Source organism: Cyprinus carpio, chromosome A2, assembly GCF_018340385.1.
Source record: "Cyprinus carpio isolate SPL01 chromosome A2, ASM1834038v1, whole genome shotgun sequence".
In the NCBI taxonomy this organism is placed as follows: domain Eukaryota; kingdom Metazoa; phylum Chordata; class Actinopteri; order Cypriniformes; family Cyprinidae; genus Cyprinus; species Cyprinus carpio.
Window position 1 is genome coordinate 20,291,597 of NC_056573.1, and position 24,737 is coordinate 20,316,333.

Sequence of the window (24,737 nt, forward strand, 5' to 3'; positions counted from 1 at the left end):
CACAGAGATAATGCATAATTTAGATATTTTAACATCAGCACTGCCTGCTCCACCGCAATAATACATGTAGCCTACAAGAAAGACTGAGGCTGGGATCTATGCTTTAATATAATCGCTTGAAATACAGCTAATTAGGGTCATTCCCCTTGTTGAATTAAATTAGGCAAGAATGATTAGCATACCATAAAAATGCTTTTTTTTTTTTAAAACAGTCATACATTCAAATTCTCAATAATAAAACTATAAGTGCACTGGTTAATAGAAATTAAGTTTTAGTTTGAGCCATTAGCGCACAAGTTATTTCTTTCTCTTTTTTGCATTCGCTGTGATCTCTTTATTTTTTTCTGTGAATAAAATAGCACCTGATATCAAAATAAGTAAATAATTAAATAATGCTATTTTAATTTGCTTCTTCGGTGCACCAGGGACTTGCATTGGCTGACAGAATATTTGTGGTCTTGTACAGTATATGGACAACAGGAGAAACTGGCGTGTGTTACAGCAGGCAGATGGTGTTCAGTCATCAAATTCTGACAACTTTTTACATTTTTTATTAACTCTGTTTGCCTAAAAAGCAATTAAAACATAGCAGGTGGGTGCTAACGGCTGGGAAACTCCTGCAAGTTTAGCTCTTCAACGTATCAAACATCACAGCTGCTCTCATCATTGCCAGACAATTATTTTTGTTTTCAACTCAAGAAAGAAAGTTGGAAAATCAATTTTACTCTAATGTAATGTACTCTAAACTCTGTCTATCCTTTAGGATAATCTCTTTTAAGCCGTATCCTCAGTGGAGCACTTAATTATTTGGCGTGCATGCTACACATGCCAATATTTGTCTTTTAATTACATTTTTAATATTTTCAAGCAAGCACATTATTTTTTAAATAATTATCAAACATTATAATTTCTTTAATATTCAATAAATTATTAATATGAATTGCACTATTATTCATCTCAAATGTGGACTCATTGATTTTCCATCATTTAAATATTTGAGGAATAGTTCAGGCAATAATTAAAAACTCTGGCCATCCAAGATGTAGAGTTTGTTTCTTCATCTGAACAGATTTGGAGATATTAAGCATTGCATCAATTGCTCACCAGTGGATCCTCTGCAGTGAATGGTTGCCGTCAGAATGAGTGCTCAAACAGCTGATAAAAACATCACAATAAAGCAAAAGGAATCCACAAATTTCCAATAAATTAATTGAGGAAAATAAAGCATTCCTACAATGGCATAAGTAACTGTAACCATTGAAAAGTATTTAAATGATGATAATTTCCCAGGGATGTCTAAATGTGCATGCTTGTTCTAGAGAAAACATGTTGGGATTTTAATTTCTAGAGCTGTATTGTGCATGATGATTTTTCTCATTTGTTTTTTTTTTTCCCCTCCTTATAGTGCCTCTGGTCCACCTTTAAGTGTATACTGTGTGTTTAAACCACTCTACCTCCTTTTTCAGATATAGTCTGTCATGACGGTGGAAATAATTTGAGATTCTACAAGAGATCATTTACTTATCTCCTTGATGATGCTAGTATGGCACAGATGGATTTGTCTCTGTAATGAAAGATGAAGTGCACAGGAAGATTTTCAAGTCGATCTAATCAGAGAGAGACAGCACCTCTTTGTTATCTTCGAAGCATCTGCTACAGGCCTTGGGTTATTCTTAAAACTTGATGACAGGAAAGTGTGCTTCATACACTTACTCACTCTCATGCAAGTAGAACGTTTCTCCCAAGAACCTAAAGCTGAGAGCACTTCATTCTCTCAGACATGTTTTCGATAATTTTCATCCTCCTATTATCTGTCCAACAGGTTGTTGCGCTGCCATGTTCATAATGGATTTCTGCATGAAATGTTCAGTTTTACCTCAAGTGTGCTTCTGTATGGTAACATCGCATGACATATTTGATTGGCCAAATGGCACCAATTTAACAATTTAACATTTGGCTCTTTGTTTTTCTGCCCTGGTACAAATGCATCTGTGCTGCTAGTAGACTCACCAAAGCGCCTCTCTGTGCCTGAAATTGTAGCACAACAGACATAATGACATTTTAGAGCCAAAACTGCTTTGAAGAGCTGTCCCATTATAAAAGCTGGAATGGTGAACACAGAGCTTCATAGGAGCTCAGTTTCCAAGTCTATAGCCAGCGGGCCCTTCTCAATGCATTCTAATTTACACACACATGTGCAAACACATGCACACACATACTTCTCACGTTTATCAAGAGGTGTAATGGTTCTTCCATCCTCTTAAACTGATGGACTGGCCTCTCACTGCAATATACTCTCTGTGTTTAAAAGCACTCTTTGGCAGCGGTGCCGCTACTAATAATTATTTCTATAGGATGGACGGCACTATAGCTCAGTTCATTTTGAGCGGTGTGATTTCAGTAGAGACTGAAATATTGTACAGTCAGCATAAAAGAAAAGTAAACACTGATATAATGAAAGGAGAGCAAGAAGGGAATCTTAAACCTCTTGCTAGGAAAGAGGTGACAGGCCTGTTTGTGTGTTGGGAGCTTTAAAGGTGCTGTATGTAAGATTTTGACTCTACTAAAGCACAAAAATACCATAATATTTTTGCAGATATTTAAGAAACATGCTAAGTTAACATACTTGTTTATCTGAAAAACAATGCTACAGTCAGTTATTCTCCTTTGTGTTCCAAAATGTGCGTTCCAGCCCGGAATGTCCGTGTTTGTTTTGGTTTGTGAAACCCGCCCACTGCCAGTTTACCCAATTGTATTTCGGCACCCGGGTTGCCAGTTGGCAGAAAACACAGCATATTTCATTTCTTTCATCGTCAAGTATGCGCGTTCTTGTTTGTGTCGTCAACCTGGCAACCTGTGTGTGCATCAATTCTGAGGAGGAGTAGCCAGGTGAAAAAACCCTCTCCGATATTTTGAATTTGGACTGCAATACCTAGTTCAACCACTCTGTGTCAATCCTACATACAGCACCTTTAAGTCTTTGGGGAGGAAGTGTAAATTTCCATGTACTGTAGTACTTTCCTCAGAAAACTTTTATGAGACCAACAAAAGAAAATTAGGTGTAGGTTATGGCATTAGAAATGCGAATGGTTATGATTGGTTTTCATAGCTATTGTTTATAATAATAATAATCATAATCATCATTTTTATTATTAAAGAAAAATAATTGTTATAATATTTTTATTTATAAAAATAGCATTATAATGAATTATAAAAATATTTATTATTATTATTTGTGATATAAAAAAAAAAAAAAAAAAAAAAAAAAATATATATATATATATATATATATATATATATCTTAATACATATAATATATGCAGTTTTATATAGTACGTTTGTTAATATTCTTTTTTTTTTTCAATTTGGCTTAAGACATATAATAGTAATAGCTAGTAATAATAGTAATAGTACCTTTCACGAATTGTATTTTTTTTAAAACGAATTAACTATTTCAAAGATTGTTTTCATACTTGAATGAATGAATAACCTTTCACGAATTGTATCCTTAGTATTTATTATTTCTAATTAAAATTCAACCAAAATGAACTTGCTATCACGTCTAATTTACACTGTCGTTTTTCACCAAAACAAAGGCATGCACTTTCATTTTCTTTTGGCCGATTAGCAAATGAGAGTTTTATTACATGCGTGGCCCCTGCATAGATTAGGGCGACACTAGTCATCATGTCAGAGGTCAGACTCCTTAATTAATTGGATTCTGACTGCTGTACTGAATCAAACTAATAAAAAAAGTGGCTCTCAAAAATAGGATCATTATCACTGCAATTTTCTCTCCTGCATTCTCAATTACTATAATGAATCGTTAACAAATGAGATGTTTCTCCACACCAATCAGAAACACATCCTGGAATTTAGCACATATCTCAATTTAATCTCTTCTCTTTGCTAATAATGACTTGGGCTGAAGTAAATTTTTATTTTTTTTATTTTTTTTTAAATAGCAAGCACAGGCCTTGGAGGTCTGCCAGGTCTCCTCTTACATAGAATGGAGCCAAACGAAAGTAGCTGAAAGAAATGAGGGATCAAGAGACGAGGGACAAGCATTTTGTTTCACATTCATTCTGGCTATCTGTTATTGCTTGATAATGTAATGACCGTACGGTTCAGCATCGACGGCTCCCGTGCTGGAGCTGGAGACGTGGGTGACGCTGATTGCCATTAATCTGAATAGCCACTCCGCATGATGAAAGCATTAGGGAGGCATTTCTCTGTCCGTCTCCATCCTATTAGCACACCGAATGATTAGAAATCGTCTGATCTTTGAAGAAAAGCCTGTCGTTTATGCTAATCAGCCCTGCTGACAGCCACTGCAGGCCAAAACGTTCCCTCAGCAAAAATATGGAGCACTATGGAGAGCCTCTCTGTGAATCTCTCTCGGCTTCATTTTCAATTTTTTGAGTCTAATCTTGTACAGACACTGTGTTGCTGTAACTTCTCTTTTGTTCTGCATTGTGTGTGGTTTAGATGTTCTGAAGCCCAGAAACACATCCGATATTTCTCTCCCTCTCTCTTTCTTGGCGTGGCAGTAGTGAACAAAGGGTTCAGAACAAAGTGCTGTCATTTGTAGAATCTCTTCATTACTGAATGTTGACGAGATCATTTGCGTAATTTTCCTTTTTGTTCATCAGTAATAGAGGCCTCTCAAAAGCATTTACTATGTTTTTAACTTCATACACGGACACTGCTGTCTAATCTGAATTATACCAAAAGCACTTTGCTTCAGATGTTAACAATGTATAAATGCAGCTTATTATGCAGCTGTCTTCAAAATTAAAGTTCAGCGGTATTCTTTGCAGTTAGGTTCAAATCTTCTTGTTAAGCATTATTTTTCATTGTACCTTTGAGTTGTATGGGTTGTATAGAACTTTAGAGAGTAATTGATGTGAAATTATAGGTTCTTTAGAACAACATGCAGTATCCACCCCAAACACAAAAGTCTGTTATTATTTACTCACTCTCATGTCACTGCAAACCTGAAAGTCAAAACATCACCCGACCAACACAAAAAACAAATAAAATAAAATAATAAATATATAAATAAACAGTGGAAGTCAGTGGTGTCCGGTGTAGCTTTGGACCCCAGTAACTTCAACTGTATGGGCAAAAGCAGCTGAAACATTTTTCAAAATATCATCTTTTGTGTTTTGCTGAACGAAATTAAGTCGTACAGGTTTGGAATGACATAAGGGTGAGAAAGTAATGACAAGTGATGATTAAAGAATGACAGGATATTTATTTTGGGGTAAAATACCTCTTTAAGAGACCCAGAAACCATCTTAAGAAATCCAGAAACCAGATTTTTAAATCTCTAAAAATATCTATATAGCCATAACTCAATACAATGAAAAGCTATTGTTTATAAGAAGGGTTAAACCTAAGATGCTGCAAAAAAATAAAAATAAATAAATAAATAAATAAATAAATAAATAAATAAAAAACTTTATTTTGAAGTTGCATTTTATACCTTGTTAATATCTGAAACACTATCTTTCAGGAATCATGACAATATTTGAAATACTGTCTGTAAAATCTGGGTGGGTGAACTAACAATTTTAAGCAGCAGAACTTCATTATTTCTAAACGCTTTTAAAATAGGTTCTTTATTGGCATTTGTGGTTCATGAAGAACCTTTTTAACAACCATGGAAGCTTTCCATTCCACAAATGTTTTTGTTTGTTTTGTTTTTTTTTTAGTGGAAAATAGTTAGTGGAAAATGGTTCTTCTGTGCCATTGCTGCGAGAACTCCCTTTTGGAACTTTTATTTAAGAGAATAAAAAGTCCTTTGTGGAACATTAAAAAAATATTCTACAGCATCAGGCTGTGAAAATTGTAGTTCAAATTAATATATTTTATAAGAGTGTTAATTTCCCAGAATATGCTAAAACCTTTTTAGAATTCCAGCATAAGCTGCATGAATTGGCTATAGATATATTACAGACCTGAGAAGGTCACTCTGTCTCCTACGCTTCTTTAGTTCTCCCATTAATAAAAAGTAAAATCCACATATTAGCTTGAGCGTGGCTGTTTTGTGACATCAGCATGGGTGGTTATCTCAAGGTCACATGCTTATTGTCAAATGAAAGGCTAAGGTTGGTCACCTCCCGTTTTAATGCTGTGAAAAACACAAGGTAATCAAACAAGCAATTAAGCATTATGGGATGAAATAACTTCATGCTGTGCCCTTTGCAGGCTCCTTTCAGGTTTTACAGCTCTTCCTTAGCTTAGACACGCTCCAAACAGGAAGTCAACATTTAAGACCACCTGCCATTCATCACTCTGAGATGCGGAGAATGTTTTAAAGGTGCAGTAGAGAGGGACAGCATGGAGATCAGATGTGTGTATTTTGCAGAAGCCTACAATAAACATCCATGTTCGTTTGAATAAATCAAATCAAGGTTAAAAAGGATATTTTAATGTCAAGTTCATAATAAACTGACTAATATTTCAACGGGTCATCACTTTAACAAACAGTCACTGATTACTCTTTAGCAGAATCTCATGCTCCCGTTTTTAAGGTGGCCCACTTTGTGTTAGTGAAATAATATGCTGTGATCGTAATTCAACACACTGCTGGAGCGCGAGGGTAAGGGCAGTGGCAGTCATGGGAATATCTGAACCATTTTTTTCACCTAATTGCAAGCCAGTTAGAAACAGTTGGCAAGGACATGTGGCTTGGGAGGCTTTAATGGAGATGAATGGAATGCCAGGAGGATAGAGGAGAACCCTGACCCATCCTCCTATTTCTGGTGTGCTCTTCTGAATATCAAGAAAGCCTGCTTGTCATAGGAAATATTTCTCACTATACAGCTTGTTTGTCATCATTTGTCTAAAGTTAGAATTTTGGGAAGGTTCGGTCGAGGTTAAGAAGTTCCTTTGTGTCTTTCCAGCCTTTGAACTTCCGTTAGATTCACATTTAAATTTGAGACTGTTTGGTTTCAAAGCCTTCTCTGTACATCCATATTTACTCAGTTTAAAGGTATCAAAACTCTCTTCTAAAGGCATCCATCCATCTGAGCTCACGCAGAAGTGAAAGTTCCCTTCCATTTGATCACACTGACATCTTTGTCTGACCAGTTTTCTTGATCCTAAAGAAATTCTATTTTGGGGAGAGCCGTTTTTACACCAGACACCTCGCAGAGATGGGGGAATCAAAAAGTGCCTTAGTCAGCTCAGCTCTCAGGGCAGAGGCTGATGGGAATGGGCTCTACAGCTCTAGGGTTCCTGTTACAGTGGATCACTTTCTCCCCAAGTCTCATTTCAATAGTGTTAGTATGCTGCAGCCCAACTGAGCGCTCCGAGCAGAAAGCACACTGTCAGCACAATCATCAGCCCTGCCCCAACTCAAACCCACAAAGAGTGTCAAGATGTAGATGTGAAAATATAGCGAGAGAGATGAAGGCAGAGGAGAAACGATGGAGATGCAAGTTCCAAAAAGTGAAAAGGTCAAATAAGAGAGAAGGAAAGAACAAAAATAAATATACATAAAATGTAATAACAAGCTATTGTATTCCTACTTGCATTTGTATTAAATGTTTGGGTTCAGTTTTAATTTGTTTTTGTTTGTTTGTTGTTGTTTTTTTGCAAGAAGTTGCTTATGTTACCAAGGCTGCATTTATTTGATCAAAAATGCAGTTATATTGTTAAATATTATTACAATTTAAAATGATGTTTTCTGTTTTCATATTATATATCTAATTCCTGACATTCTTTTGATGACAAAGCCAAATGTTGTTTCATGATCCTTAAGAAATCATTACAATATGCATTATTATTATTATTATTATTATTATCAATATTAAAAACAATTGTGCTGCTTAAATCTAAATAAGAATAAAAGTGATAAAATATGATGAATAGTGATAGTTGATAGTCAAAAAAAAAGTTTGTCATTATTTCATTATTTAGTTATTAGTTGCAAATACTTAGGGTTTTCTTTCACTTAGGATTTTTCTTATAAAGGTTAATTTTTGAAAATGTTTTCTGTATAGTTAAAGTGATTAAAGGTCGGATGCAGTGAAGCTCCAAAATGACCAAAAAAATCCAAATAAAAAATTGGTCCATATGATTCATGCATTATATTCCAGGTTTTCTGAAGCAATGCGATAGCTTTTTGTAATAAGAATTAAAAGAAAAAAATGAACAAATCATTCAGATGGTTCTGTGAAGAATCAATTCATTGGAAATATTAGACTCAGAATGATTAGTTGATGAATCAGATATCCTTACTTCTGATATGAAATCTCATGAACATGTCAGCAAGAGCTATGTTGGATGTCAAGATTTTGACAACTTAAATATCTGTCTTTTCATCACACAAAGCTATTTCTATGGCTTCAGATGACTGATTTGAATGGACTTATTTTATTATACTTTTGTGATGCATCTTGGCAAAAGAGTGGCTAGGAGGATATTGTTTAAAAATTAAAATCATGGAAGAAAGTAAGTCATACAGAATGACATGAAGATGTATAAATGATGACAGAATTTGCATTTTTAGGTGAACTATTCTTCATAGAAGCAATGGTATATGGTCTGCAGGACAGAAAGCTGAAAGCCGTCATGAAGAACGGCGCTCATGTGACAGCATATTAGACCAGGAAGGTAAATTGATATGTAAATTGAGTGTGCGACTCAGAGAACGAGGAAATATGAACCTGAAATGTACCAGACCTTCACATAGAGCGGGAACATCTTTTTTTCTCCCGTCAGCAAAGTACAATAGCAGACCCTGGTGTAGCGAACATCTCAGAATGTGGCAGAATGTTCTGGAGAAAGTGAGTGAGAGTGCATTAGGCAGCACAAAGTGATTTGTCCTCATGGTGTCCAGGTTGTACTGAAAGAGCAGAGGCCTTGCTGAACAAAAGCAAGCAGTGTTCACTCATTTATTGGAGGAACACTGGAAGATTAGAGTCGTTCATCAGGATGATGCTCGCTGCTTTGTTCTTCAAGGAGAGACATTTTGTCAATATAAGATGCTCTTTTTCTCATTAGTTTCCTGAGAGGCCTGTCATACATACAGTGAGAACAGCTTCATAAGATTTGTGGTGCTCAATATCCGCATACACACTCTGTGTAATGGAAATGTATGATAGCTATTGACATATGCAGCATAGAATGCTCATGTTTTCATTTCAAAGCAGAAACTGATTGTAGAAACAGTTGGATTGTATAAATTATGGGAAAAATCCTATTATTTTAACATGACTCTGACTTTATTGGCTTTCTACGACACATAACTCATAATAGAGTTATATTGTGTGTCATACAATAGGATGCCTGTACAACTAGTTGCTTACAACCAACTAATTTTATTTATTTATTTATTTATTTATTTACTCAGAAAAGTTACAAATGTGCAAGTTTTCTGTTTGATATAGCATTAATTTGATGCTCCAATAAACACATTATTTGATAATAGCCATAATTGATCTTAATAGGATGGTTTTGGTTAGAGTTCAAAATTTAAACATGAAGATTTGGCTCCGTTTCAATTCATGAAATTGTATTGAATTTGTAAATTGAACACAGGTCTGTCTGTCTGTCTATATATCATACATTTGTTTTGTTCACTCATTTGTTTGCTTGTTCATTCTGCCGTTTGTTTTATCTATCTTTTGTTTGTTCTGTCTTTCTGTTGTTTGTTCTTTTGTTCATTTTGTCATTCTTTCGTTCATTCTATTTACTGAGCTACTGTTCTATTGTTTGTTCTGTCTATTTAGCTGTTGTCCTGTCATAATACAGTTATGTCATTCTATTTATTGTTTTATCAGTTGGGTATATCTGCCTATCGTTCTGTCTGTCGTTCTGTCTATGCATCTAGTTGTAACGCTTGTAACCTTTTTCCAAACACAAGTCTCAAACATGACTAACAATGCCATCTGACACACTAACAGTGATGTTAGAGTGCTGCAAATGTAATTGTTGTGCTTTTAAGCATCTCTATAAATGGATGATGTTATTGAATTCAGCCCTAACAAAACATTGGAAAAATGAATGCAAAATTTTTCTCACAGTACACACATACACAGTAATTTGGTGTGCTCTTGTGTCATTTTCCTGACAGCATAGCTGAGTGCTTTCATAATAAACAGCTGTTATATTTGCTGATATTTTCCCATTTGTCAGATTGCATTCAAGAAAGAATATAAAGTTAAGATTTTAACGAATGGCTTGTTTGCTAGTTTTGATGACCTTCAGCCATTCATCTTGTTATTTGCCACATTTTTCTTCATTCTCCTTGACATCAATGACAAAATGAGTCGAGGTTTCCGCAGTCAGATACACACACACACACACACACACACATACACACACACACAGGGGGATCCATCCGTCCAGCCAATTAGTGGCGTTTACATGATAACAAGCTTGTGTTTGATTCAGCCAAATAAGATCAGCATCTAACTGAAGTGATGGAGCATGATGAACACTGGCAATCAGTTCCACTATGTGGTGTACACACACGTGTGTGTGAGTGAGGTGCGTTGCCAAAGACAGAATCATTCTCACTCTTCTCTACCACGCAATCACAGCTCCAGTCTGCCAACTCACCATGGCTGGGCTCCTGTGACCCTGGCATGGGCGGCCCCTCTCCTCATCATTACTGCCAAATTAAAAGCCAGAAGCCTCCAGCTCATCTGTCTCTCTGCTGCTGACTCTTATCGCGAGCTCGGCCTCTCCCTCGCCGTGCCGAACGGAGAGCACGCTTATTACGGACACTTTGGAACTCACCCCAAACCAATTATAATCAAAAGATGATTTTAAAATGTACTAGTCCTTGATTGTAATGAGAGAGTTCTACATTTTCTTCTCAGATTAGCTGTCATGAGTGATTCTTACTTTGAGACAAATTACCGAAGGGAGTTTAGGCACAGGAACAGGGGAAAGAAGAACCTGAAGAAGGGAAATGTAATTCTCTCATTAAAGCGTAATGCTGTTCGCAAGGGAGCATGAAAGATTAGGCAGTTACATGTGGGAAGCTGCAGAGGCTGATTCAGTTCAAGAAGATCTTCAGTCAAGCATCCTCATGACTTGCTCTAAGGTGCAAAGGTAAAGATATGGGTTTCTAGGCACACTCAAAGGCAGGTCAGTTAATTCGGCATCCATCTCAAAATCACTTTTCCAGTCATGCTAGTATTGTTCCTATATAATTTAATAGATAAAGAATTTTATATTGTCTCTGACACATGGCACCAGGGCTGAAGGTGTACAAATAATGCTATGTTGAATGGTGTTGGTTTTGTTTATTCAAGTAAATTTTGAATGTTTATTTTTGAATGTTTATTTTATGTTATTTTAATTGCTGGCACTTATTTATTTATTTATTTATTTATTTATTTTGCTGGCACTATTTGTTCATTCAACTGTTTGATTTATTCAAATTTTAAACCATTTATTTTATTATTTTAATTACCGGCACCTTGTTTTGTTTGTTTGTTTGTTTGTTTGTTTGTTTGTTTATTCAACTTTGTTGGATGTTATTATGTTATTTTGATTATTGGCACTTTTCATTTATTTATTGACTTACTACATCAGTCCTGTAACAACTCAAAGGTGAACTTGTTCAATTGAAATGTGAAACAGCTATTATTTAATTTCATTAAATGAAATGCCTTTAGGAGATACACTTCAGGGGTCTTTTATGCATAAACTGCAACTGCATTTAGTTGACAAATGACTGTGAGGGGGGCTGTTGTTATGCAGTGATGTTTAAAATGTTGCTAAGCCTCTGGGAGCTTTTATACTGGGTGTGTTGCACTATATTGCTGCAGGCGAAGGCAGACGGTTTCAGAATCGTACCCACGGAGACCCAGAACGCCAATGGGTATTTTATTTTTAGGCATTCCAATGTGCCCTTGGAGACTAACTCACAGATGTGCTAGTGCGCTCAACTCACACACATACACATGCAAAGACAAACTTTTATCAGGGCATACACTTACTCAAACTCTCATTTGAACACTTGTATTCATGTTTTAGGTGGCATACTCATTCAGACGTGTTCAGACTCAATTAAGGCTGTATATATGGACTGGAAAACAGTGATTGATGTTACAACTGATTCTAAAATGTGAAGGAAACTTTATCTCTTCAACAGCATGGAAAGAATCTTTTCCTTACTCTCATACAGACTTGAATGACAATTTTATGCCTGGTTTATAAAAATATACATTTTTATAGGTGATGTTTTTATTTTTGTTTTATGTGTTGCAGACATTGTGGCTACATTAAAGCGAAACAAGAACCAGATGAAGAAAAAATGCAGTTTCAGAACGGGAGAGGTACAGTGGCCAAAATAGCACACACAAACACACACTAAACACTTATACATAATGGACTGTCAAAACAAACGTTTTTTTCGAGGTAACATAAATGTAAAAGGTCTCTCTTCCAGTCTCAGCTGTGAGAGTGCAATATAAATCAAAAACCCTCATACTTAACCTCACCATATAGTTTATCTTTTCCAACTATTTTAGGAGGTTGTTTGGTTTTATTGTGCAGTCATGTCTTGGCAATTCATTTGGACTCAAAATCCCAGTGTGACAATCATATGTGGTCTTTTTTTTTTACTGCAGTGAAATTGCCAGGAAGCAGAACATACATACACCCCCACACTTACGAGGACCCAAATCAAGCCGTCCGAGACTTTGCCAAGGAAATCGATGCCTCCACTATACATATAGAGAGAGTTATAGGTGCAGGTGAGAGTCTTATTCTTCTATAGATCAAATTGTGGAAAGAAAATGAAAATAAAACAGTATTGAAACAAAAATGTACATTATGCAAATCGTGTCAGTGTAGCTCCTTAAATATTGAGGTTTGTTCACTTCATGAAACGTTTTTCAGTGTTTTCAGTGTGTAAACATAGTTGTGTGCTAATGTACCTCAAAGAACAGTGGTTTCTATTTGAGCCCTAATCATAGAATGTTTGCCGATTGTAAGCCTCACACACAAAGCTGTTGTTTGAAATACTGAGCAGTTCATATCGCATATCTCTGTGTCTGAACTTGGCTTTGAAATCTCATTTTCCTCAGCGTATGCTTTCTCTGTCCGTGAATGTCTGTTTCTCCATTTTTCAGACTTTTTTGTCTTTTATCCTGGTTCTTTATTTCTCTGTTTCATTTCCTATTTCTCTTCAACTAGTTGCAATAGTGTGCAATAGAGTTCTTTAGGGCTTTAGGAGCTCTGAATTAAATGATGCCATGGAAAAATATTGTTAGATTCTTTGCGTGAGAATAGGAAACACGTTTAACTCACACCTGCTTGGCTGAGATGTTTCCCCAAACAATATACTGTATATATATATAGGCTGCTAAACTATATAATTGTTCTTTGTTCCTGGTTATTAGTTTTCTACAAAGCTGTTCTAGGTTTATGTTTCTCGTATCACTTCACAGCCCCTTTCTATGGAAGCAGATTAGTCTCAAATATAATTCACGCAAAAAACACGATTCACACATGCGTAGACAATTTCACATGCATGAAACCTAATTCACGTACACACAAAAAAAATTCACGTGCGTGAAAAAAAATATATATTCACAAAAGCAATTCACATGCGCAAAATAAAATTATATATTCATAAAATACATTTTACAATGCAAAACACAATTCGTAGATATACAACCTGTGCACAAAAACCTTTGAATGTTTAAAATGTACGAGTGTCTGAATGTACAAATCGTCATTTACTACGTATCCACTCGGATTTGTGTGTGTGTGTTTTTGAGACTTTCCTGGCAGAGCTCTCTTCCCACGTGGGTCTGTCATACTCTCGTATTCAAGGAGAGTAGTTTTGCACATGTTCAGATGAAGTCACAATAATGGCAGAAGCTTCCTTTGTTTGAGTCTGCGCGTCAGAAACAGAAGTGCTAAAAATCGCTAAAAATGGGCTTCACTTGTCTCAATTGAGTTCCAATTGGGTCGCTGTGTCCATTTCTTTTACTGTCTATGGGATTACTGATGTAAAGGCTTAATTTCCGTTCTAATGAATCCATATTGCGCAAAAGGTGCGCAGAATCGTGCTCCTTGAATGCACTCTCAGTTTCTTATGATATGATTGGTTGACTGGTAAGCTCGCATCTGATTGGCTAAAGAGTACGACAGACCCACGTGGGAAGAGAGGTCTGCCAGGAAAGTCTCAAAAAACACACACACACAAAATCCGAGTGGATTCGTAGTAAATGACGATTTGTACATTCAGACACTCGTACATTTTAAACATTCAAAGGTTTTTGTGCACAGTGTATATCTACGAATTGTGTTTTGGATTGTGAAATGTATTTTATGATATATAATTTTAGTTTGCGCATGTGAATTGCTTTTTGTGAATATATATTTTTTTTCACGCACGTGAATTTTTTTTGTGTGTACGTGAATTAGGTTTCATGCATGTGAAATTGTCTACGCATGTGTGAATCGTGTTTTTTGCGTGAATTATATTTGAGACTAATCTGCTTCCATACCTTTCTTCTAACATAATAACATTTCAACAAATATCAGTAACAATTTTTGTCTTGTTTCATGGAAACAAATATCTAAACATCCTTAAATCATGTACTTGTATAAATTATTTTCTTACCACACTGGCAAAATGCTTTTTTCAATAAAAAAACCTTAACAAATTTTGTATTTATGATTTAAAAAACAATTCTGATGTGATCAGAAAAGGAACTAAAATAAAGAAATATTCAATTATAATCTCGAATGTCTTAATATGTCTTAATAAGTTGTAATATGATATGGAGAAAAGATATCTAGTTTTAAGGATGTTTTTATATTTTCACTAGAAAACAAGAAAAAGATATGATTGATTGATTTTATGCAGTATAAGATGGATAATGTATCTGGACATTATCGCAAAATTAACCCCTTCAGGATGATAACACGTTTACCATTTCAACAAAAGAAAGTCAGCTCAGTATTTTCTCCTTATACATCTCAATAGCAGCAGTATTTTTCCCCGAAGACATTTTTCCTAAAGAAATCTTAAACTTGGAATTTTATACACTAAAATGAGTCTATTCACATGCATATTTTCTTTCATAAATCTGCTGTAGTCTGATGCTGTGTGTCTCTTTGCCAGGTGAGTTTGGTGAGGTTTGCAGTGGCCGTCTGAAGCTCCCCAGCAAGAGAGAAATCTACGTGGCCATTAAAAGTCTTAAGGCAGGATACTCAGAGAAGCAGAGGCGGGACTTCCTGAGCGAGGCCAGCATCATGGGCCAATTTGACCACCCCAACATCATCAGACTGGAGGGAGTCGTTACCAGATGTAAGTGGCTGACATGTACTCTCGTCTTCACCTTTACCCTCACCCAATGGCTTTTAAATGACGGATTGAAGCGTTTAAGTAAGTAAACATACACTGCATTGTAAGCACTGAGGAAAAAATAAGCTGTTCTCAAAAGTGCTTTCAGAAATCATTTTGCTGGGATTCAATTCCGCAACAGCGGTCACAAAGTGTTTTCATGGCGTTGTGATTAAGAGCCAAATGGAGGTGTGCTGTACTCACTGACAATGCTCAGCCTTTGGGAGGACAGAAACAGAGCTCAACTGTTCCACCTGAATGGTTCTGTTGAGTTGGATCCAACCACTCAAGAGGGTTGGAAGACAAAGACTAGCTACAGCAGATGTATTACAGAGCAACCCAAGATTCCTGTTTTAAACATTACTAAACAAATTGTCTCTAGAATTAAGTTTTTATTTGGAAATGTTTGGCTACTTGGGAACTTTTCATTAGGGAATGTTATGCAAAAGTAAACACAATAACAAAATTAAATTAAACTTAACCCCACCCCCACTGCTTATTCACAAAGGTATATAATAGACATAATCAGTATATTACACAAATTCAGCAACATGAAGAACATTACAGGTCAATCTTAGAAGATGATAAATATGCAATTAAAAAAAAAAAAAACATGTAACTCCTAAAAACTGCCCAAAAAAACATAGCAAACATATAAATCTTGCCAGAAACCGCTCAGAACACCCTAGCATTGCAGTAGCGACAATGATGTGTGAAAAATAGCCTGACTTTGTCCTTTTTAAGTCTTTTGCAAAGTTTTACAAAGGTATATATTAGGTGTAATCAGTATTTTATACAAATTCACCAACATTACAGGTCAATCTTCTTAGAAACTTTTAAATGTTATGCTAACCTTTAAATAATGTTCTGTTCAGATTAAGTCAACTAGACCATTTTAGCATTCTTACAAGCAAAATGAAATGTTTAGAAACTTGAAGGACATATATTTGTTTGTGTATGTTTTCCTGCCGTTTTGCACTTATTTGATTGTGGCCTGATGGCGTTCTCTAAATTGGACCTTAATCGCATACAGAGATAGACTTACACTGTGTTATGTGTGTTAGAAACCTTTCAGAGACTCATTATCTCATCAGTAATGGGGGAGAGCTTATCAGAGAACTTCAGCTTTCACCAGATGCCAAACAATAACCCTTTCTTTCGAGCGTCATTATGACTGAACAAACGTCTGTGGCTTCGCACTACCTATAGAGCACAACAATGAGAGTATGCATATTTATGACTGCATGAATATTAATAATTTAAATAGTTAATTGGATGTGTTTTAAGTGTCATAAATATTCAGCAGCGCACATATGAACAGCGACGTCTCGACATTTCTCGCTCTGTTCTCTCTAATGCGGAATGCTAATTTTGACCTTTTGTTCGCATTGGTTTGTGGAGTTTACAGAACTATTTTCTCCGTAAATCGAGTTTGCTTTTCATTTTGAAAAGGCAGACGCTGCCTAATTGCCTGTCCTTCAGTTATAAGTGGTGTATTTATGTTCTGAGCAAATATCAGGGGCTCAGGGTTAAAGCTCAGTTCAGTATCCCTCAGAGTACGCAAATTCTTTGGAAGAACAAAGTAGCGGTTTAAGTGAGAGTAATGCATTCAACATTGGGCTGCACTCTGACCTCTGTCTTCGTGGAATAGACCAGTCCTTTGTTGGAATCTAAAATAAGCCCACTTTTGACACGGTGAAAGAGAGTTTAGGGGAAGATGCAGAGAGGAAATATCTGACATTCTTAGAAAAAGAAAAAAAAACCTTATAATTGTACAATTCTGCTCCAGTGTAATTATAGTTACTAAAATTTAAACTAAAACCATTAAAAATCATTTTCATTACCTGAAATAAAATATTTTAAAAAGGTTTTTTTATTATTATTTTTTAGCTAGTTTCCAAGGCCACCTTTTTCATTGTTATTTACTCAAACTTGATGTACTAAAATAACTAAAACTAAAACTGAAATGAAAATTAATAAAACTGTATAGACATTGGGGGGAGGCAAAACTGCTACAAATTACAAAACCACACAAAAAAACTAAAACTTTATCTAAAATTAAAACGAGAATGGAAAATAAAATAAATAAAAAATAGGTTAAAAATATTCAAAATCTCAGTGTATCTCAATGCTAAAATAACACTGTTCTGCTCATATGTTTACTAATTTTAGAATCTGCAATATGCTTGTCATTTAAAAAAAAAAAATAGATCATAAAACATTTTTATTTAGAGCTCTGATGAAGCTATTTTATAAAAACTGAATTTGCACAATTTGTGTTTTGTGATTTTAACATTGTCTTGTGGAATATGCTTAATTATCTTAATTTTAACAAAGAATATATATATAATATATATATATATATATATGACCTTACAGATTCTGAAAGTCCAAATTGATACACATATCACAACCCATATGTTCTCTCATGCACTAAGCATCTTACAGATTCTGAAAGGGTAAAGTGATAGTCATGTCACTGTCCATATGGCTGCATGTATTCTGGCCTTGGGGGTTGTGAATAGTCACACGTATGACAGCGGAGAGGCAATTTCACACATCACTGCTCAGCGGGTCAGTGGCCGAGGAGAGGGCGAGGGAACATCAGGGACAGCTATCTAACCTTTCACTCCTAACAGTTATTCAAAACATCCATTTCTAACAGCTCCCAGCATTAAAATCCTTCCATTGTAATTGCCACTCACTGTAGCACCAAAAAAACAACCTTTGGGATACTTAAAATCTTTTAAATATGAAGGGTGGTGTGTCGCTGTCTATTATTGTTTGATGAGCTGTATAATTCATAAACAGTCATTCTTTTGAACAGATTCTTTTAAATGTTTTAGTCAAACTGATTTGCAAAGTGTTGGTAATTTACCCTGTATTTAACACAGCAGGCTTCTAAAAGTTATGAAAAACGTGCAAATATCAGTGAATGTTAAAAACTGGAAATATCTGTGAATTTGCAGGGATGAATGGACTTAGCTTTAATATATTTTATTGGTGTTCATTGCTTTTTGTGTGTGCAGTCTCTATAAACTCATTTTAAAACATTATTAAATTATCCAGTAATCCTGAACAACTGCAAAAGTAATGGAATAAATCATAGAAATCCATTTGTAAACACTGGCACAGTTCTGTGATAAACGGTGATGAACAGCAGCATTTCATAGACTACGAAAGTATATCAAAAGAAATTGAAAATGCTGCTGGAAACACTTTTGAATGATGACTCAAATGAGATGGTAAACCAAGTGGTTAACTGGTTCTTTGAATAAACCCGCTTACCAAAATGAAACTGACCTCCCAATGCTATCCTTCAGGGCTCTTTTTAATAATGTACACTTTTCTAAATGCCGTTTTTATTGTGTTTTTTCTTTACGCTTGTGGCCTCAACAAATCCAAAACAGAGCTCTAATCAGCAGTGCTTTATCAGAATAATGTTCCAAAATCTCCCTCTCACTTTGATTGCTTCCATTGTTATGATAGTAGGTCTGGTGTGACTAAAAAAAAGCTTTGGAAATAGCCCTTTTAATTGCTATCTCGTCATTTGTGAGAAAAGTTCTCAACTCTCCGTATCTCTCATTTCCTCCTTTATGTGCCAACAATCGCCTAAAATCTAAAAACACAAAATTTAGAAGACTATAACATCCCCTCACATCACCCTTTCCACCGCAAAGGTTTTTCCTCTTAACAAAGTGGTTGCTATTTCGAGAAAGCATTCATTAAAACCGACGCTCCTTTGTTTAGGGAACAATGAAAGTTTAAAGTCTCGCAGAAACTCGTGAGTTAAATTATGCAAATTCTTTTGGTAGATGTAGGGTTGCGACGTACTGGGTCTACGATTCTTGCCAACAGCAAGGACTTGGAAAGCAACTTCATGTGTCATTTAGTTAAAACACCATTTGGGAAATCAATAAGATTGTAAAGTTGAAGAACAGCTACTTTTGTTCATAATCATAGCAAATTGGACCATGAGGTCATCAACCTGACCAATATCTCTTTAATCCTATAAGTTGGATATCAAAGCTGAATATATGGAGATATGAGTTCTGCTTTTACCATGGTAACTGCTGCTGAAATAAACTGCTTTAATGTGGGGTATAGAGGCTGCAATAGATGTTCTCGCTCTATGGATGAGCCAGCATTGAGAATGGAACAGTCTGCTTGCCTGATTTAAGCTTGTTAAGGGTAGTCACTGCTAGGGTCCTGATGGGACTACTACAGGCCAAATGTAAAGGCTCTGGTGTGCACACAAACATATCTTTATACACACACGCTCAAGATGCTGTGCCTCTCTCCCCATACATAATTACACAATCTGCCTCATATCTGATGTCACAAAGCATTTTTATAATGTACATGCACTCTAAATGTCAAATCACCTGCATCAAAGGTCCATTTCCTTTAATGATTATTCTACAATGCCAGTGAGAACTAAATCACGGGGGTGTTGCTTTACACAGATGAGGTGTTATGTGATATTGATTTCTTGAGTTTGTTGGAGGTATTCTTTTTTTTTCCCGAATGTGCGATACAAACATGTAGGTCAGAGGGACTCCGCTGGGAATAGATTTATCCAGCGATTTTCCCCGGAAAGTGCGTATAGGGTTCAAGAGATTCTGTGCAAAATGCCTTTGACAGCAGTGTGCTGTGATGGCTTTATTTAAGTGGATATGGTTTTGAAGTCTCTGTCCTAGATATTACAACACAAGCAGACCTGGATCCATGCTGTTATTTTCACCAGAGAAAATGAGAGCTTAATCTTTATTTCTGTACTTTTATAGTAGCAGTTGCATTTTACATTTATGCATATATATATATATATATATATATATATATATATATATATATATATATATATATATATATATATATATAATTTTATTTTATTTCAAACATTTTTTGGGTGGGTAAGATTTTTTTAGTGTTTCGAAGAAAGTCTCAGGCTGCATTTATTTGATAAAAATGGAGTAAAAACAGTAAAATTATGAGAAATTATTACAATTTAAAACAACTTTTCTATTTTAATATATTCAAAAATTTCATTTATTCATGGCAAAGTCTTTAGTGTCACATTCTTCAGAAATCATCCTTTATGCTGATTATGCTGAATTTAATGCAACCAAGCTTATTTCTAGACTGCAAGTATAAAAAAGTATTAAGTATATAAGTATGTAATAAAAAAATTAAATAAAGAAATCAAACATTTTATAAGTTCTGTTATTTCTCTGAGTTTGTTTTTAACCCATAACAGCACCATGTATCACTGTAAGAAAAAAAAAAATTGTGGACATTTCTTTTAATCCTAAAACACAACACAATTTATTGCGTAATTCAAAATAAAAGGAAAAAAATTTTAAAAAATCACGAGGACAGTTCCTTTATATTAACAGAACGTTGTGCCAGAGAGTTGCATTGTCTTCTGAAGAATGATTTGCAAACCTGCCTGCCTGAACCACATTTAGTGTCACCCTATCCCTCTGCTGAAGCTCTGTACCTGAGGCAACACTTAGTAAGCCACCAGTGTCATATATATATATATCTTCTCCATATGTACATCTATAACCTATCCCTCTGCTGAAGCTCTGTACCTGAGGCAACACTTAGCAAGCCACCAGTGTCATTAACTGCTAATTCACTCCCGCACACACAGAGCTCATTGTAGACCGCTGCTATTCCAGCCATGCAGGGTTCACGAAGGGTTAAGCATATTCGTCTCCTTGTAGAAACAAAGCAAAAAGCGGCACCAGGTTTTGAGGGTGAAGTCACAGAGATATGCCTGCCCTCTGTTCACAAGACATGTGATGCTAAATGCACGAAGCCCTCAATGAGCTCCATTGTGCGCTTTTGAGATAGCGAACACCATCTGCACTGGATGGAGCTGCTTGTGTGTGCTGTAACTTCTTTGGTATCTCATCAGGAAAATTGCCACATCAGATGTCCAGATGATCACTTGATAATTAAAAAAAAACCTTTTAAGGTTGGCAGAGATTAATTTCAAGAGTAAATCTTTCAGTGTTGTTTTCTGAATCGATCATGATAAGGACTGTTTTATTAGTTAAACTTCTACTGTAATCATGGCTTATGGTTGTTTTAACACTTAAACCCATGTACAAAAAAAAAAATATACCACATCTCAAAAATAATTACAATAAATACAACGTTAAGACAATTAATAATATATTTATACAAACACTTAGTATGAAATTAATTTCCTTTGTAAATTCCATCTTTTGAAACCAATTCCGTTCTGGAGGACACCCACATTAGAGAGTTGCTTTGATAGAGGCGTGTACGTGATCCTGTTAAATCCTCACATCTGCCCTCACAGTGTTTTCAGCTCATGTTTTTTTCTCTCTGGGCTCGGCAATAGGGTGTTCCTCTGAGGTCAGGGCCCCGGGAGGCTGCCGTAAACTTCTCTGATCGGATCCACTGCCTTGGCCACCCGCTCTTTCAGGATCAATGCCAGTCGCCACTTCACCTCACTTTCTGATAAAGCAGTCACACACACACACACATAGTGACATCAGATGGCCACCCATTGCTGTTTCATTCCCAGAACACAGTGCACCACTGTCCATTCTCACTCAACATCCAACCAAGTATGGTGACCCATACTCAGAATTTGTGCTCAAAGTGACAGTGAAAGTGACGTGACATTCAGCCAAGTATGGTGACCCATACTCAGAATTTGTGCTCTGCATTTAACCCATCCGAAGTGCACACACACAGAGCAGTGAACACACACACACACATGAACACACACCCGGAGCAGTGGGCAGCCATTTATGCTGCGGCGCTGCTCGGGGAGCAGTTGGGGGTTCAGTGCCTTTGCTCAAGGGCACCTAAGTCATGGTATTGAGGGTGGAGAGAGCGCTGTTACATTCACTCCCCCCCACCCACAATTCCTGCCGGCCCGAGACTCGAACTCACAACCCTTCGATTGGGAGTCCGACTCTCTAACCATTAGGCCACGACTTCCCCTACAGGTGATGGTCAGGTTCGCTGCCTCCAATGTCTGGGCATCAAGCATGCTGAGGTGGCCTTCGTGGATGAATCATGTTCCCACTGCGGGAAGATGACCATCTTGGAGCTGCGAACCAGGCTCCGCTACCTTCAGGGGGGTGGAGTCCTGTTACCGTTGCCGCGATCTGGGGCTCACCAGGTCGTGGACACCAGTGTTGGTGGAGCAGCTGTTGGACATGAATTTCCCCAGTCTCACTAGCTGTTGCCTATCTGTCAGAAAGCTGGTGATCCACTGGACATGAATTTCCCCAGTCTCACTAGCTGTTGCCTATCTGTCAGAAAGCTGGTGATCCACTGACAGATAGAACTAGGAACAGAGAGCTGGGTCAGTTTGGTCTGGAGGACTGTTGGGATGTTGGGAAAAGTAAAAGGAATTGCATTTTTTCCTTCTTCCTTTTTTCGGATGAGACATGGGGGTTTGGGGGTGTCGTGGTAGGCATTTATCTTGGTGAGATAGTGGTTTAATTTTAGGTGATGTATAACCAGCCTGTTGCCGAGGTGATGCTCGGAGGGGGGTGATCAAACCTGGTTTTCACAAAATCATAGAGACATATTATACATATACATATACATATACATATATATATATATATATCTATATATATATATATATATATATATATATATATTTATATACACACATCGACCTCACGTCCCATGACTCAAGCACATATATCTGTATTCCAGAATGGAAATGTCCAGAATGTAAGTCATTTATCATCACTGATATGGCTGGTGTTTACATGTCCCTGAGAGAGACAGGGACAACAGCCCACAACTGAGCACTAATAAACACTGATACACTGGCACACATTATGAGTGCTCATATTTTTGGGAGTAGTAACCAAGGCCTTTATTTATATATATATTTATTTATTTATTTATTCTATTTATGCATTATTTGCATCCTCATTTACTCCTGTGCCCATTTTGCATCAATGTTGTTATTGGTAACTGAAACTAAAATGTTTTTGGTAAATAAAATTAAACACGTTTTGATGCATTATGTCAAATACTAGTACTAAAAATACTAAAACTAAAACCAAAATAAAAAATTAAGTTATATAGAAATATTAAAATAAAAATGAAAATATAAAAAAGTACTTCAAAATATTAATAAATATTTTAATAGTATATACATTTTATTTTTATTTTTTATTTTTTTGCATGTCAAAAATAGCTGAAGCCGAGTTTATTGCCCTTTGCTAAGCTCCACCTCCTTTGGTTATTGTTGCTATAACAGAAACCAGAATGAACAGATTATTTATTTTTAACTTGTTAAATTGCACATAATTGCTTAAAATACAGCTTGTATTGTTTCTTGGAACCTTGTTACGCATTTCTACACACACACACACACACACATATATTTATGAAACCTTAAAATTGTATCCAGAACTAGAAAAAAAACACATCCCCCACATACACACACATTAAAAAAGTAAAAAATAATAATGTTGAAATTACAGACAGCATAAATGATGTGATGCAATTCTAACATTTGTTTTGCAGGTGTACAGTTATCGAGAAAGAAGATAATTTAGACCCTTTTCTGAAATTGTTGCTAAACTGTTTTCAATAGTGTTTATTTGCATTTCATTTGTTTAAACATGAATGTTTATCATTAACACAACATCTCTCTGATTGCTAACATGATGGCCTGTTTCCTGCTATCTGAGGCACTGGAAGCCTGCTTAGCATTCAGCGTCTGTACATGAAACTATAAGACTCCGCTCTGGAGACCTACTTATGCTTGGCGTAGGATCATACACACTCTGATATGCCCCTTTAACAAGGGCAAACATGGTGTACACCACATTTGACATAGTAATTTTACCCCAGTGGTCACGTTTGGATTTGTTCCGTCAAATCTGCGCTTAGATGTTCTGTCAAATGAAGCAAGGGTCGCTAAATTGTTGAACTCTCGGTGACCTGTGAGTGATGTATTTAGGTCAGAAGATTGAGAGGGATATGACAGATCTTGTCAACCGAGACTCAACAAGGCACTGGAACATTTTTCTGTTTATTTCAATCTGTCACTACATTTCAGATATCGGTTTGCATATGATGTCCTGCGGTAGATTGGTGGCAGCAGTAGTATAACTTATGGCTATTAGTCTGTTTGTAAGACTAAAATTCTCTTTCAAAACCCGGTTGCTGCATTGTTGCCGATTATCTACATTAGGAGCAAAGGTACAGTGTACTTAACAGCTTTAATGAGGAAAAGAACTACAAAAAAAAAAAAAAAAAATGAAAAAGTATACATAAATACAAAATTGTTGATTTAAAGATGTTATTTGCATATGTAGAAACAACATTTTGTATAAATGTAAAAATGTGCATATTTGTACAAATGTACATGTAGTTTGAAAGTGTA

At 36.0% G+C, this 24,737-nt stretch overlaps 1 protein-coding gene across 1 annotated transcript in view; it reads left to right on the plus strand.

Annotated features, from left to right (window-relative positions):
- LOC109112126 (ephrin type-A receptor 3-like) overlaps positions 1-24,737 on the plus strand; it is a 109,503-nt gene that overhangs the window by 71,936 nt on the left and 12,830 nt on the right. The window contains exons 9-11 of the mRNA XM_042777815.1: positions 12,238-12,305; positions 12,600-12,725; positions 15,110-15,295. Of these exons, the coding sequence (XP_042633749.1) occupies positions 12,238-12,305; positions 12,600-12,725; positions 15,110-15,295 (380 nt within the window). The remainder of the gene's footprint in view (positions 1-12,237; positions 12,306-12,599; positions 12,726-15,109; positions 15,296-24,737) is intronic.